Source organism: Sminthopsis crassicaudata, chromosome 5, assembly GCF_048593235.1.
Source record: "Sminthopsis crassicaudata isolate SCR6 chromosome 5, ASM4859323v1, whole genome shotgun sequence".
In the NCBI taxonomy this organism is placed as follows: domain Eukaryota; kingdom Metazoa; phylum Chordata; class Mammalia; order Dasyuromorphia; family Dasyuridae; genus Sminthopsis; species Sminthopsis crassicaudata.
Genome location: NC_133621.1, coordinates 272,309,053 through 272,324,246, shown reverse-complemented (window position 1 = coordinate 272,324,246; position 15,194 = coordinate 272,309,053). Strand labels below are relative to the sequence as shown.

General features: G+C 32.0%; 1 protein-coding gene across 5 annotated transcripts in view; it reads left to right on the top strand.

Moving 5' to 3' along the window:
• LOC141544668 (uncharacterized) overlaps window positions 1-15,194 on the top strand; it is a 136,130-nt gene that overhangs the window by 17,829 nt on the left and 103,107 nt on the right. For all 5 annotated transcript variants that reach the window (XR_012482752.1, XM_074271070.1, XM_074271072.1 and 2 more), the window contains 7 exons: window positions 156-299; window positions 1,271-1,455; window positions 4,163-4,196; window positions 7,378-7,447; window positions 13,841-13,901; window positions 13,996-14,189; window positions 14,865-14,997. Coding sequence is in view for 4 of the 5 variants with exons in the window: in XM_074271070.1 (XP_074127171.1) it covers window positions 156-299; window positions 1,271-1,455; window positions 4,163-4,196; window positions 7,378-7,447; window positions 13,841-13,901; window positions 13,996-14,189; window positions 14,865-14,997 (821 nt within the window). In the remaining variant the exon portion in view is untranslated. The remainder of the gene's footprint in view (window positions 1-155; window positions 300-1,270; window positions 1,456-4,162; window positions 4,197-7,377; window positions 7,448-13,840; window positions 13,902-13,995; window positions 14,190-14,864; window positions 14,998-15,194) is intronic.

Sequence of the window (15,194 nt, the reverse complement as noted above, 5' to 3'; positions counted from 1 at the left end):
TATATATATATATATATATATATATATGTATGTATGTATGTCTGTATTGAGTAAAGAAAATATGAGATATCCTCTTATTGAAGGATGTCCAGAAAAATATGATAAATGTGACTAGTTAAAAATTTTAAAAACAAATTGCTTCTTTGGTATTCTAGAACGGCCCTTATGATTGCTGTCAGTGTCGGTATGGAAGCTTTAGGCTTGGTCACTCTTCTTCTTCAACATAATGCTGATCACACTCTCCAAGATAATGATGGATGGATAGCTGAGAAGTATGCTAAGCTCTATGGTTATCCTGTGTAAGTGCTAACATAATTCATGTCTTTATATCATTACATCTAAAAGAATATTTCCTCCATAAAATTGAGAGTGAATGTGGCTTTCATAGTTTCATATTATAATAATTGCCTGGCAAGCATCCTGGCAAACTACAGCTCTGAAAACTGCCACGTGCTTCAGCATAGCACCAGGCAAACAGGCAACTTCTTGAGGATAGACCTCTATCTGTTTTGTATTTAAGGTTACTAAAAAGGAATTGAGCAAATGGAAAATTTAGGCTATCAAAGTTCAGTATGACATAAACAAAAGGGATATAAGAGAGTCATAGTCTGAGATCAGAATTTTCAGAAATAATAATAGCCGCCATTTTAATTTTTTAAGGTTTTCAAATGTTTACAAACATTTTTGTATTTGATCTTCAAGGAGTTATATAATTTAATAATAATAATAATAATGTACATTTAGAAGTGGTTTTTGTCTTTGTTTCTATTTTAATGTTTTACTGATCTCTCTCAACTATAAGAGACCTAAAGTTTTAATTTTAGGGAAAAATCACATATCTTGGATGCCTTCATATGAGTGATAACAAAAAAGAATCATAAATATTAATAGTCAACATTGGAATTCACAGAGAAGCAGTTTTCAGGGGTAAGGATGTTCACCTTGGAGTGCTGTGGTGAGATCATGCCCCTCATGCTATGTGTGACCTTGGACAACTGTAACCTTTCTGGGATTTAGTTCTTCATTGATAAAATAAAGAGATGATTGTTGATCCCCCAAATAAGCTTTATCAGTTCTAAGCCTAGAATTCTATAATATTGTGACTCTGAAGACAAGTGTATTACATCTAAATTGATTAGTATTGTTCTCCAGACTTTAGTTTTTACTAAAACAATAAAAAAAATCTAATATTTGAGATACACAAAGACTTGTTACATGCAATTTTTATCTTGGTTGATGTACTCTTATTATGTTTTACTTTTTATTTTAGAAATATATATCACAAACAAATTGAAGACCAGAAGAAACAAATTGAAAAAGAGAAGGAAAAAATTGAAAAACCAAAGGTAAAGATTGAAAAACAGAAGGAACAAATTGAAAAGCAGAAGCCCTGTACGCCCCAAATCAGCTGTTCAGACAAGACTTCTGATATTGCACCATCCCTGGACAAAAAAGGTAGAACTGACAAACCCAAATAATAGTTAATTTTAAAAAAATGAAGAGCAATCTTAAAATTCATATATTCTGGGGTTTTTTCTATTTTCGTTTTATATTTTAAAATAATAACTGGTTTATCTTTGGTTAATGATTTAATTACCTCTGTACTGTACTATCTGAAACTACAAAAAACGTATTTGTGTTATTATCTGCTTTATTAGGAAAAAGAATCAAGCTACACTATGAATTTTCTGATTTCCAAATTATTTTAAACATGTTTAAGCAAATCATATGAAAATTCTTTAACACAAAATAGTAAATATTGTATTTGGCAATATGATGTTTTTATTCTTAAAAGTGAAATAAATAATGAATATTACTTATGATTGAATATAGATTGATTGATAGAATGAAGAAACAGCAGAAGAGCAGAGTCTTCTCTTTTGGAACTCAGTAAATCACTTATTCAAGTGGAAACACCTTTAAATGTTTTCAAATTTTTATAGTGTTCATAAAGCTTTCCCTTAATACAAACTAAAGAAAAATAAAAAATCAAAAGAATTAGGGCAACCAGCGAACAGAGGAGCAGATTTGAAAGGTAATGCATATGATCCTTCATTTTCTGCAAATATTTTTCATACACGCCCACTTCCAACTTGACCCTCGGAATACTTTACATCCTTCTGATTCAGATAGTTAAATGATAGAGCATTTTCTGGTTGAGTTTCTAACACTATAGCTTGCTAGCTGGCCCATTTGAAAAGTTAATGACCTAGATTTGCAATAATAAATTCATCTTAAATGATTATTTTTAAAATAATTTATCCATTACCACATGAGAAAGATAATATGGTTATTCTGGTGATTCCTACTTGAATGCTGATGAAAGCAGAAAGCTTAGATGACTTCCTTATAGGAAAGCATAGAGGAAAACATTTTAAGAATTGGGCATTACATTGTCAGAAGGAGATGAGTGATGTAAAGCTTATGGAAGAATAGAGGAATTACAATGGCAGAAAAAGCAGTATATAATTTTAGTTATATTTTATTGCTGCCTAAAAAAATCCTTTTCCAATAAAACACTTTCAATCCTATTGTTTGTGAGTTGAAAATTGATCATCATTTTTCCTTATTTATTAATTTGTAAAATGGTTGATCTCTGGCTACTTTTATAAAATTGTTGTGACATTTAAGGAAGGAAAGTGAAATTCTATTCATCAAAAATCTAACATTATTTTTTATCATGCTAATTACATATAAAATTTTTTAAAACTCCTAATCCAATTTTAATAAAAATTATTACATTAATGATCTCATGATGAAATCAAAGAAAAAGTTATAGTCTGTAACAGAATTTAATATAAGTACAATTAAAGAGTATGGCTTATTGGTGATAGAACTGTACCCAGATATGTTCAAGGAAGGTATCAGAATATAGACATACAAGGTCAAATTCCAGCTTATGGATAAATGTATTAATGTTGGTTTAAAACGGCTAAAATAATTAGGAGTTAATGTTGGTTTAAAATGGCTAAAATAATTAGGAGTATAAATAAGTTAATTATATGATTGCTATTATAAAATGCATTTGCTTTCTCCCAAATATTCATCTTCTACCATAAGACATTTATTTGGTCCACCTTATTTTCTGTTCATCAAAAAATTGATAAAATTCATTATTTGATAGGTTTGTATAGTAATAATAGAATTGCTTAATTACACATTACGTTGTTTTGAACTTAAGTATTTTTCCCTTTGAGTTTTACTAATAGAAAACCCTATGCATATAAGTTTTACTATAGATTACATTTTCAAAATGAACCAGACTCATTATCATGAACAATGAGTGTGCTAGAGCCCTGGTCCTGGTCCCTAGAAGTCCTTTTTTTTTTAACATTCCTGGAACCAACATCTTGTTTTCTATATTAAGTATAATAATAAAATAATAATATATAATAATATAATAATAACTATAAAATAACTAGTTATTTTTATTGGTGACTTTGATATGTTAATTCAGGGTTATGGTGGAAAAAAACACAGTTTATCCATAACATTTAATAGATAGTAAATTCTTTTAGCACATGATTCAAATAGTTTGAAATTTTTAAATGAACTGAATGTAAGTATTTTAGTTATTTAATTCTTAATTCTTTTGTATTTTATTCTCTTCTGATTAGTAACAGCCGTAACTCACATTAAAATAGTGTTCTAATGTCTTCAAATTGTTTTCTTCACATTATTTTTGCCCTTATAATTTTTGAAATGTATGCTTTAGGGGAAATGTCTAGAAACTTTATTTTTAAGTAATATTTTCCCTTTTAAAAAAACGATTAGAAGATGGACTTAAAAACTTGGAATTGGACATTAGAGGTAATCTGATGTAACTCCATTTGGGAAAATTCACCATTAATGGTATTTACCTTCTGTCTTGGGAAAGAGATAACATGCTCTGTCAGTGCGAAGCAGTTAATGTAACCAGATCATTGACAGATATCCAATACTTTAAGACCCACCTCGTTCTACTAAAAGATAATAATACTACTTTATCTTATTTGACGCAATTCCATTTAAATCATATTGTTATTGCTCAAAAAGTACACTATACAATGGCTTTAGAATTATGCTTTTCATATTACGCTTTATAGAAGTTTTTTAAAAGTATGCTTTTCATATTCTATTTATGTATCAAATTTTAATTGTATTTTAATTTTTTCTATAATAGCAGAAGATGGTATTGTAGAAGACTCTATAAGCAGGTATGGTTCATAGCAGTTTTACATTTCTTTTAATTAATCCTCTTGAACTAGTCTTCCATGAGCTTTTCAATCAAGAGCAAAGCAGACTCTTATGACTCCAAAAGCTATATCTTTTATTTCACCAATTTCCACTATCACATTAATCCATGTTTATCTTTCAAAAAATTTAGGTTTACTTAACTCTAATTGGTACGAGTGTATATGCATTTATCTATATATGTACATTATTATGTGTATGTATGTATATATGTGTATATACGCATAATATACAAATAATATGCCAATATATAAACACATACATATATGTATTTATGCACACTGTATGTGTAAGCATGTATGCTTATTTATGAGATTGGCAACTGCTCTGTGTTGAGTGTTGCCTGGGAATGCAGAAGGATTAAGTGACTTGTTTGGGCTACAAAATCAGTATGTGACAAAGGAAGAATTTGAATCCACAATATTTTTACCCACTTCTTACTTCTTATCCACAATGCCCTTATATAACTATTAGCAAATAGTTAATAAATGAATGAAAAAATGAACCGCTATGTTCCATATGGCCACACCACATAGTAGCCACCTGGAATGAATTCCTAGCAAGCCTTTTGAGGCACATCTGCAATGCAAAGATGTATCATATTATACTTGTGGAAATTTATCTAAGTGCTCAGTTGAAGGAATTATCAAGATGGAGTGGGAATTAGTCACTGGGACCAGGATCCTAAGTTAAGACAAGAAATGGTATTGGAAAATTCTCAGCAAGGAGAGAAGCAATAGAAAAGAAGAAAGTGTCTGGTGAGTACTTTCTGCTTGAAACTCTTGTGAACAACTATGGTACAAAGCTACTTTTCACTTTGAGACTTTAGCAGGAATATTTTTTTCCCAGTTAAGAGACATGTGGGCAAACTGGCATTGTATCATAAGAAGTGGTAAACCTTTTTTAAAAAACAATTTCTCTAGAGATGCTATAAAAGCAAACAGATGTAGCAGAGCATTAACTGTAAAAGCCATTAGCAGTAATGATCAAAGACTAAGTATCTCACTTCTAGTGAGCTTATTTTCCCACTTCACAGAATGTTTATTTTTCAGTGACCTATAGATTCTGCGCTCTTTATTGCTGTCAATGACTTAGTCTTACTACAAAAAGGGATGAAAAGTCTAGGGGAAAAAAACCCTTTCCACTTTCTAGATGATCAAGTAGAATCAAGTATTAGTAGAAATGATTTTTTTAAATTAAAAATAAATAGAGAACCTAAAAGAGGGAAAACAGGGAGTGATTGTGTCAGGAGGTTGGTGGGAAGAATCCTGTGATACCAAGAAGCTGAACATTTCGTACCTTTCTAACTATTTTTATCCAAAGAATGAAGAGAAGTACCACATATATAAAGCTCCAAGGTACCAGGCTGGGAGAGCAGTTCCTAATGTGACAAATTCACCCGAAATATTTATCACAATCACAAACAATGGCATTTGTTAATGTGAAACAGCGTATGGGCTAAATCATATAAATCATAAAGCAAGATACTTCAAGTAACATGGCTTTTTAAAATCAGAGGGAAGAGCGAGAGGGAAATAAGGACTTGACCTAGGGAGTAAAGACACCATTAGCAAGGAGTTAGGGAGTGGGTAGGAAAGGGGCTGGGTAAGAACAAATTCTCCTGTAAATTGCCTTGATGATTGAGTCAGTCTTAGATATTCTAACAAGACAGTCCCAGGAAACTGATCTCCTTTTGCATGGGATTATGGCTGATGGACATATTGCAAAATTTACATTATTCCTATTAATGGGGACAGAATGACCTCTTTTAGATCTGAATTTAAGGAAAAGCAAATGCGAATATGATTTTTGAAGCCTTAAGAACTTGGAAAATAGAGATTGAAAGTTAATAAAATTCAGGAGTCTTGAATTTCAGGAGAAATTGAAGTGACTTGAAGGAGAAAGATTCCAGCTAAAGGAAAAAAAGGAGCCGAGTCCAAGGAGGATTTGAAAAGATGGAGGACGACATAACAAAGACAAAATGAAGACTATAAGAAAAAAAGAGAAAGAATACAACTGAGAAGAGAAGAAAAAGAAAAAAAACAAGACAAAACAAGAAAAATCTGTGGGCACTTTTAAGGAGAAGGAAAAGGAAATCAGGGATGCTAGCAAGGAAATAGAGCTTTAAAAAAATGGGGGGGGGAAGATGTCTTGATGCTAATAGATCCTAAAGAGCTGGGAAGAGAACCTTAGGGTCAGTGGACAAGGAGTGGGAATGGGAATAAAGATAGAATGGATTCATCCTTTGTCATTTTCAGCAAGTGTCCCCCAGCAACTCAGACACAACAGTTGTCCATCTACATCATTTCCTGTCTGGAAGTTCCCTGCACCAGTCCATCATAAGTGATATACCCCATCCTCCTTGAATTCTGGACCCAACTACCCTCCCCTTCCACCCCAAGTGAGTTGCAATTCTTTGAAGGCAGATTACCACAGCAGGTGTAAAATTTGTATCTAGCAAGGAAGATAAATGCTTAAAACTTTTCTGAGTCATACATTTTGGAAAGTATGACCTACTCGCATATCTGAAGGGCAGTTAGGAAAAGTAGTGGGTGCTATCCTGGGCTTGGAATCAAGAAGACTCATATTTATGAATTATAATCTGGATCACATACTTATTATCTTGTGACTCCAGGCAAGTCTCACTTAATCCTATTTGCCTCAGTTTCCTCATCTGTGAAATGAACTGGGGAAAGAAATGGCAAGTCATTTTGGTACCTTTAGCAAAAAAAACCAAATGGGATCACAAAGTCAGATGCTGAAACCAGTTGGGGGGGTAAGAAAAAATAAGTCAGTGAAAGTTTCTCAGAACCAAGTAGGGAAGGCTTGGAGAAGTGACATGTTACAATTTCCAGGGTTTTGTTGGTTCTGTGTTTTATAATGTCCCATTGTGTTCATTTGTCAACTTTAGAAGAGTGTAAAAATTAAAAATAATCTTGTTCTGGAGGACAGACTGACTGATAGTTTCTACATTATTTTCTTCTTAGTCAAAATAAATCTTGGAATAGGAATCATTGATAATACCCTGATCAATTAACACATCCTTTGTAATGTATCATTTGATGGCAAAGCAACAACTGAACAGCAATTGTTGATGACTGATTTCTGGAAATGTACTAATTTTGGGTTATTTTTTTTTGAAAGATTCTCTGACAATACAGGATCTGATAAGGCTTGGCTAAGCACAGATGATGAACTGGATTTTGATACAAAGGTAAAGTTTCTTTATTAATTTTTTCTGTTTGGAGGATGTTTTGCTTTATTTTAAAAAATTGCAAACAATAGTATACAATTTCTCTAGTATTTAACACTAAAGATCCACATGGAGTTAAATGAACCCAAATGATTCTAAAGCATATAAGCTTTTATTCTGTTTCAAGTTTTCTTTCAAGTTCCCCACTGCTAGCTTATTTTTTTTTGTTTGTTGTTTTTTTTTTTTTTTCTGAAAAACTAAATGAAATAAACTTTTATAAAATTTACCTTCTGCTAATATTTCTATGTCTCTCCATATTTCCTTGTACCTTTGTGTTTATCAATGCACTGAAAAGAATCTTAGATTTGGAGTAGAGGACTAGGCTTCATATCTTATGACTGCCACTCTAAAATGAATGACATTTTAAAAATCTTTGTTTCCTAGATGATATTCAAGGTGCTTTCTAGATCCAAATCTGTGATTTGTTCCATAATGTTCCCTTAATGTTGATTACACAGGTGACTTCCATATTTTTGTCAATATAGATCCTATTTTCCTTCTTTTGCTCTTTTGAGGATGAATTCTCAGTAATGCAATCAGATTTATGAGTGTTGTATGTGGTTTTCTAAAACACCTGGATCAATGTGCAGTCCGCTTAGTGGTATACAGGATTTCCCATTATTTGAAGTTATTTTTGTTTGTTTGTTTGTTTTTCTATGGCATTTTATTTTTTAAATTTTATTTAATTTTAAAATTTAAATCGTAAAAAATGGAGTAAGAAAAAACAAAAGGAATACAAAACAAAATAAAGCAAAACAAAAGAGAACATTGTCATGGACCTTGAAAAACCTCCGAGGATTCAAAATATGTAACAACGAATTAATAGATCAAGAAAGTATAGATAGATAGATAGATAGATATAGATAGATAGTTATAGATATAGATATTTGTATATATATATATATATACATATATCTATATACATAGATATATGTATATATATATCGTTATTAGTAGAAGAAATTATATTTCATGAATTTCCATTATTTTTACTTCTTTGTATTTTGTTCTTTGGTTGTCTGCTGTATAACTTATTTACTTTCCGTATTTTTTCCCCTTGAATCCCCTCCCCTACCCTAAAGCAAACTACAGTTAAAAAAAGATATATTTATGTAGATACACCACACATACACACACACCACATACATACAACTATTCCTGTTGACTCTTTAATATTCTACTCTATAACTTGCCTTGCTAATACTTAACCTCCCCCTCCCCATTCAAGGATTCCTCCTTTGTCTTATTCCTTACCCTTTGTTTCTTCATTTGCTCATCCTTCTGCCCTTATTTCTTTATAGATTTTGGAAGGTGCTATACTCTTCATAGTGTATATGTAGTGTTTGCCTATTGAACCCATTCCCAATGTGAGTAGGTTTTCAGAACTATGAGCCCTCTTCCCTTTGGTCTAATGCCTGTTCCTATTTTTATTCTACACCTCATTTGTATAACATGATTTACCTTGTCCTTCACTTTAACTCTGCCTATCTTTCTTTTGAGCTACCCTAGTGTTGATGTGAATCTTAGACGTATAGTTTATGTTTCCCATGTAAAAAAAATAATTTTTTGATGATTCAACAGTTTGTCTATGTTGAGTTTCTTAAAAGTGATCTTTGATATTGGCTCTTATATATTAAATTTTCTGTTAAATTCAGGTTTGGCTGATAGAAAGTCCTGAAAATTTGCAAGTTCATTTAATATCCATATTTCTCATTCAAAATTATAGGTAATTTGTCTGGATATGATATTTTTCACCCCAGGCCTAGGTTTTTTTTTTTTTTTTTTTTTTTTTTTTGGTGAATAGATTGATTCCAGAATGTACAATCCTTTATTTTACCTGTTACTAAGTCTTATACAATTCTAATTATAACTCCAGCATATTTGAATCATTTGTTCTTCCTTCTTGAAACATTTTCATTTTAATTTGGAGATTACAAAATTTGGTAGAAATATTTCCATGTGTTTTCTATAAATGATCTCTTTGAGGTGGTGTTCAGTGGATTTTTCCTATTTTTCCTTTCCCCTCATGTTCTATCACCCCAGGATAATATTCTTGGATTATTTCCTACATTATTTTGTCAAGTCCTTTTTTTGGTCACAGCTTTCTGCAGTCCAACTACTCCCATATTTTCTTTTTCATATATGATGTTTCACATTCTGTTCCATTATTTTCTCATTCTTTACAATCTGTTTTGTTGTTTCTTGGTTTCTCATAGCTTCACTGGCTTCCTTTTGCCCAATTCTAATTTTCAATTAATTTCATCTTTGAGACTCTGTACCTCCTGTTCTAGTTGGTTTACTTTTTCCCATCTCCTTATTTTTCTTGGATGGATTTTATTTTTAGTTTTTTCCCAATGTCTCTCACCCAGGGCCTTGTTTCAGCAGCACAATAGAGCCTGGCATTCCCAATCAGGTGATTTTCATTGTCTTCTGGATTAAAACTTCAATTTGACAAAAAGTCTCTATGGTTCCAGCTATACCCAGCTAGCCGATGGGTCCCCACTTGATGTTTCTGTGGGACTACCCTGGAGGTCTTTGCAGTTCAAACAGATTACTCTTCAGGCTTGGATCTTTCTAGATCATCTTGAGTTATATCAGAACCCCTTTTCTTTTCCAAGTCATCTTGATTTTTCACCAATCTGTTCGATCTGAGGCAAAAAGTTGTTCTATTTGTGGGGAAAATCTGGAGAGCTTGAAATTTACCAACTGACTCCTCCATATTCCCAGAATTCTTCCCTCTTTGCAATTTTTGACCTTCTAGCTGATATAATAAACATGTTAATTTTTAAATTTCTCTGAGTCTTGGACAATTTGGAACATTTTTCATGAAGTTAATTCGTTCATTTCTTCATTTTGAGGTATTTTGCTAGATTTAGAGATATGTATCAGATACAGTCTAGATTCACTTGTCATGGAAGTAACATTGTTAGAAAATGACTTGAGAGTCAACTATACATTGAACATATGGAAAAGAGTTCATAATCTTTAACTAGAGATGAGTCATCATACTATTTCAAACCGAACAGCCTCCTACTATCTGAAGTAATTTTCTGACATGCCCCCTGGTGAACCACTTATCTTTGACTCTTTCCTTTTGCTTGTATTGGTATTCCTGACACTGTGAATTACATATATTTTATACTACATATATTTATATGTGTGTGTATGTGTATACATATATATAATAAAACTGTTTAATATGTATTTTTTCTAAGCTATATAATCTTATTATCCTAGAACTGATTATACTTTGTTGTGTGATTTGTAAGGTTTGTTTAAAATTTGTCTTTAAAAGAAAAAAAAATCTCATTTCAGTGTGTCCTAATCTATGTTATTAAATATTCTTTTTATAATGGGATATATTTAAGTAATGTTCTTATTCAAAGGATTTACACTAGGTTTTGGGAACATAATAACAATAGGAACCTTGACTTTTAAGTGCCGACAAATAAATTTGCATAGGCAATGGAATGTGTAGAGTTCATTGAAGGGCATAGTAGGTATCAGCTATTCCACAAATTTGCAGCATTGTAGCTTTCATTTTTTTCTCTACTGTGCATCCAAGTTGTTATTATGAAAGTGAACATGTGGTTATAAACTACATCACATAAATGCTTGAAGTTGTAAAAGTTAAAGCACATAAATATTGAGGGATGAATGTATGTATTGCATATTGAATATACAGATCTCTGTATAGTCAAACCTATTGATTTTGTCTCCAGTACTCCAGTTTGATGAAGTGTATCTTGCATAGGGGATCAAAAATCTTATTCTATTTATTACAGGTTTTAATTTTAAATATTTAAATTAATACAGACAGTTATATGGATGAGTGGTTAGAGGAGTGGCCCTGGAATAAGGAAGACCTGAGTTCCCAGACTCTTAACATATAATAGCTGTGTGAACTTGGGCAATTCACTTAAACCCAATTGCATTTGCCTCATCAAAAATAATTAATTAATTACTATTAGTAGAGTTTATTATACTGTAGAGTATGAGGTATAAATCTTACTTACAGATCTTACCTTTCACTGTTTGCCTAAAGAAATCCTAAGCACCATAGAAATTTTATTGTCTGAATATGCTTTATATTTTTGAACCTCCAAGAGTTTCTTCTTTCTAAAATGTCTTTCTGTATCATTTACCTGTTGACCCTGTAAATTATAGACTAATCTTCCTTTATCCCATGTCTTTCTCCCTTCTTCTATGGAAGTAAGCTCTCTATCTTTTGATGACTATTAATAACATATTTTCCACACTGTTTTATGTTTAGTTATTGGTGTAAATATTTTATAACTCCTTGGGAAAAGAGCATCTTTTTTTTGTCTCCTAATAGAGTAACTTACACACAAAAATATGAGTTGATAATCATTTTTCTTCATGGTGAATCTGTTGGATTATTAATGGTCTATATAAAATTAATAAATAATAGATGTTTATTTAGCACTTACCCCATGCTAGACACTATACTAAGCACATTACATTTGATTCACACAACAGACCTCAGAGGTAAGTACTGTTACCTCTGTTTTACCATTCTACAGATGAGGAAACTGAAGCAAACATCTGTTAATTGGGATGGGTGCAGGGTCACATAGTTAATAAGTCTCTGAAACAGAAATTGAACTCAGATCTTTGTGACTACAGCCTTAGTGCTCTAACCATTATTTTTGTCCAAATATCCATTTCCTTCCTTTTATTTCTGGTATATATTTTGGAGTTTGTGACACAATTTTTTTCTTTTGTAAATAATGGGTTCTAATCTCATAGTCCCTTTTCTTTAGACATTCTTGAAAAGTCTATTTTGATAATGTTTACTAGGTTACACTTCTGGCTGCTTGCAGTAAAAAGGTGATATATTGTGGTGGCAGTGACTTAGAGTATTACAAAGAACAGAGGGGATTGAAGCAAGGATTGAAGAATCTAGGGAAGATTTTCAGCACATGGTCAATATGGACATTTTTTGTAAGAGAGATAGAATGATCTAGTAGATTGCAGAAATTTAAAATAAATGAGTTGGTATGAGAGAGGAGGCAAATCTATTGGAGGAGATGGGATGGCACAGGAGCACCTGAACAAGTAGAAAGCTCAACCTTGGTAAGGAGTAAAGCTACTTCATCATGGAAGGTAGGGATCAAGGAAATATTGGCAGAAGGCATCGGAATGATAGGAGATGTGGAAGAGGAGAGATGAAGGAGCTCATGCCAGATGTCTCAAATTTTTTTAGTAAAATATGAAGCAAATTAATCAATAGAAAGTATGGGGGAGAAGGAAAACATGGAAGGTTTGAGAGACAATGAAAAAGTATGGAAGAGCTGCCGTGGAAAGTAGGATAGTCAATTGATAAAGGAGGCATGGTAGGCCTGGAAGTAGTGAGGATTTGGTTGAGGTTATATATCATAAATTTGTAGTGACCTCATTAACAATAGGTGATTTTCTGATTTTTAATTCATTTCCTATTTAAACTTACATTTTTATTTTATGCACTTAAAATATTTTTGAATAATCTTCCATAAGTTTTACAAAACTGCCAGAGATCTATAACATACCCACACATACACACATACACACACACACACACACACACACACACACACACACACACACAGACACACAAGACTTCTGTTTTAAATGTATCTGTTTTAAATGTATTTTTTCATCAGATGTACATCATGCTTGTAAAGAATATAATATCCATCATTAGACTGCAACAGCTTTTCCTAGATCCTGATAATTTTTACAGAATAAAGTCCACTCCTTCAAAGTACATATATAAAACACAAAAAAGTTCAAGCAATATAACACAGTTAGAAGTTTATATAATGAAGGCATTAAGGATCTTATGTGACTAAAGTTCTTATGCCCTTTCTTTTCAATATAGTAGCCTCTTGCAAGCAGGAGGTTTTGATTTTTTCTTGGTGAAGGAATAGAATGAATGAACCCAACAACCAGACCTAGAAAAAGGAACTCTGACATCAACATTTCCCTAGTTTCCTCAGTTTTGAGACTTTTACGCAGATGTGTCTCTCCCTTTTTTAAAAAAAAGTAACATACTATCTTTTTTTTTTACTATTCCAAAACATCTAAAGAATCTAAAATGAAAGACTTAAGATAAAATTCTTTGTTATCAGTAATGATTTACATTAAATATTAAATTTCTAAAATTTCAACTGTCATAAACAAAATGTTAATGTATAAGTTTTGGTGAACTAAATAGTCCAGAAGAGTTTTATTTTCTATATCATGATCAGATTAAATACATCACAATAGCAAATGTGAACTTTTAAATTAAAATTAAATTACATTAAATTAAGTTAGTATTGATACTCATTATTCTTACCACTTTTTTGGCAGAAACTCCCAAAATTGAACTTAGCCAAAGTTTTAAATGCTGCTCATCAAATTACAAAAATCAGTAAGTTATTTGAAGAATTTCTACTCTTATATTATTATTGCTTACCTTAAAATGATAGATTTGTTCATGTATTTTTTATTCATTTTTAATATAGGAGGAGAAGGGAGTCGCACTGTCAATACAGAAGATACAGCTTTTCTTAGAGACAATCAGCCAGACAATGAAAAAGATTTAACAGATTCTTTCTCTAAGTCTTCATCCCAAGCCCATTGCTCTCATGCTGTCCATCCCTCACCTGCTTGCTTTTCACAGTCTTCCCTGATGAAGTCTACTCTTCTGGACATAAAGGTAATTATATTTGGTGGTGTTCTTATATTTTTCCCCTATGTGTTCATCCTCTGTCCTTTTCTCTTATGCTCATAACCTCTTCATGGAAATGAGAAGGATTCTAGAAATGGAAGTCACATCACAAGAAAATTCAGGGAAATTTACACAAAGTTAAAACATTGATGGATCCAAACAATTTATGTGTGAGCTCTCAGAAAGAAGAAGAATTATAAAGCAGGCAAAATGAAGGACAAATCAAAAATTATGAAGATAAAGTGACAGAAGAGGAAAGAGAAAGGGGGGGGGAGAATTCAGTCAACATGGTCAAGATGTTATGTCTCTTCCCTCCAGTCATATGGTATCTTATCTTCCCTTTTAGATTAATATAACTTGAAAACAAGAGCTATGTATCCTATTATTTTTATCCATTATTACTATTTGAATTTGTTGAAGTAATAATCAAAACATTCATCAGTATATGTGCTGTGCTAAACTCATACTTATAGAAAAGAGTTTCTGTAAACTAAATGTCTAAAATAAGCGATTGAACACATTGAATTCTTTGCATGATTTCATTGCTAGAGCCATCACCTTCTGGCATGTGCAGTATGGCAGACAGGTTTACATAATTTGTGCTAGCCATGCATTTATGAATAAATCTGGGGACATTGTACATCTCATTCTCATTAATTATAGGAATATCCAACAGACTCAGAAGAGGAAGCAAAGGAAAATGATGTTTTAGTTAAGAATGATACTGTTAAACAAATATCTCATGAAATTCCAAATATTCCTGATCAGCTACAAGAGAAATGTGCTGAGAGAAAAAGTAAGCTTGTTTTGACAGAGCACTTGTCAAATCCATTACTACTGTTCCATAGCATAGAGTCTCCCAGAGTGGCCTAAGGGCTAAGAAGTTCAATGTCTTGCCCATGGTCAAACAACCAAAATATCAGCAATAGAAATTAAACCCAAGACTGTCTAATTCCAAACTGGCCATCTATCTACCATAATGTGGTTCGCCTC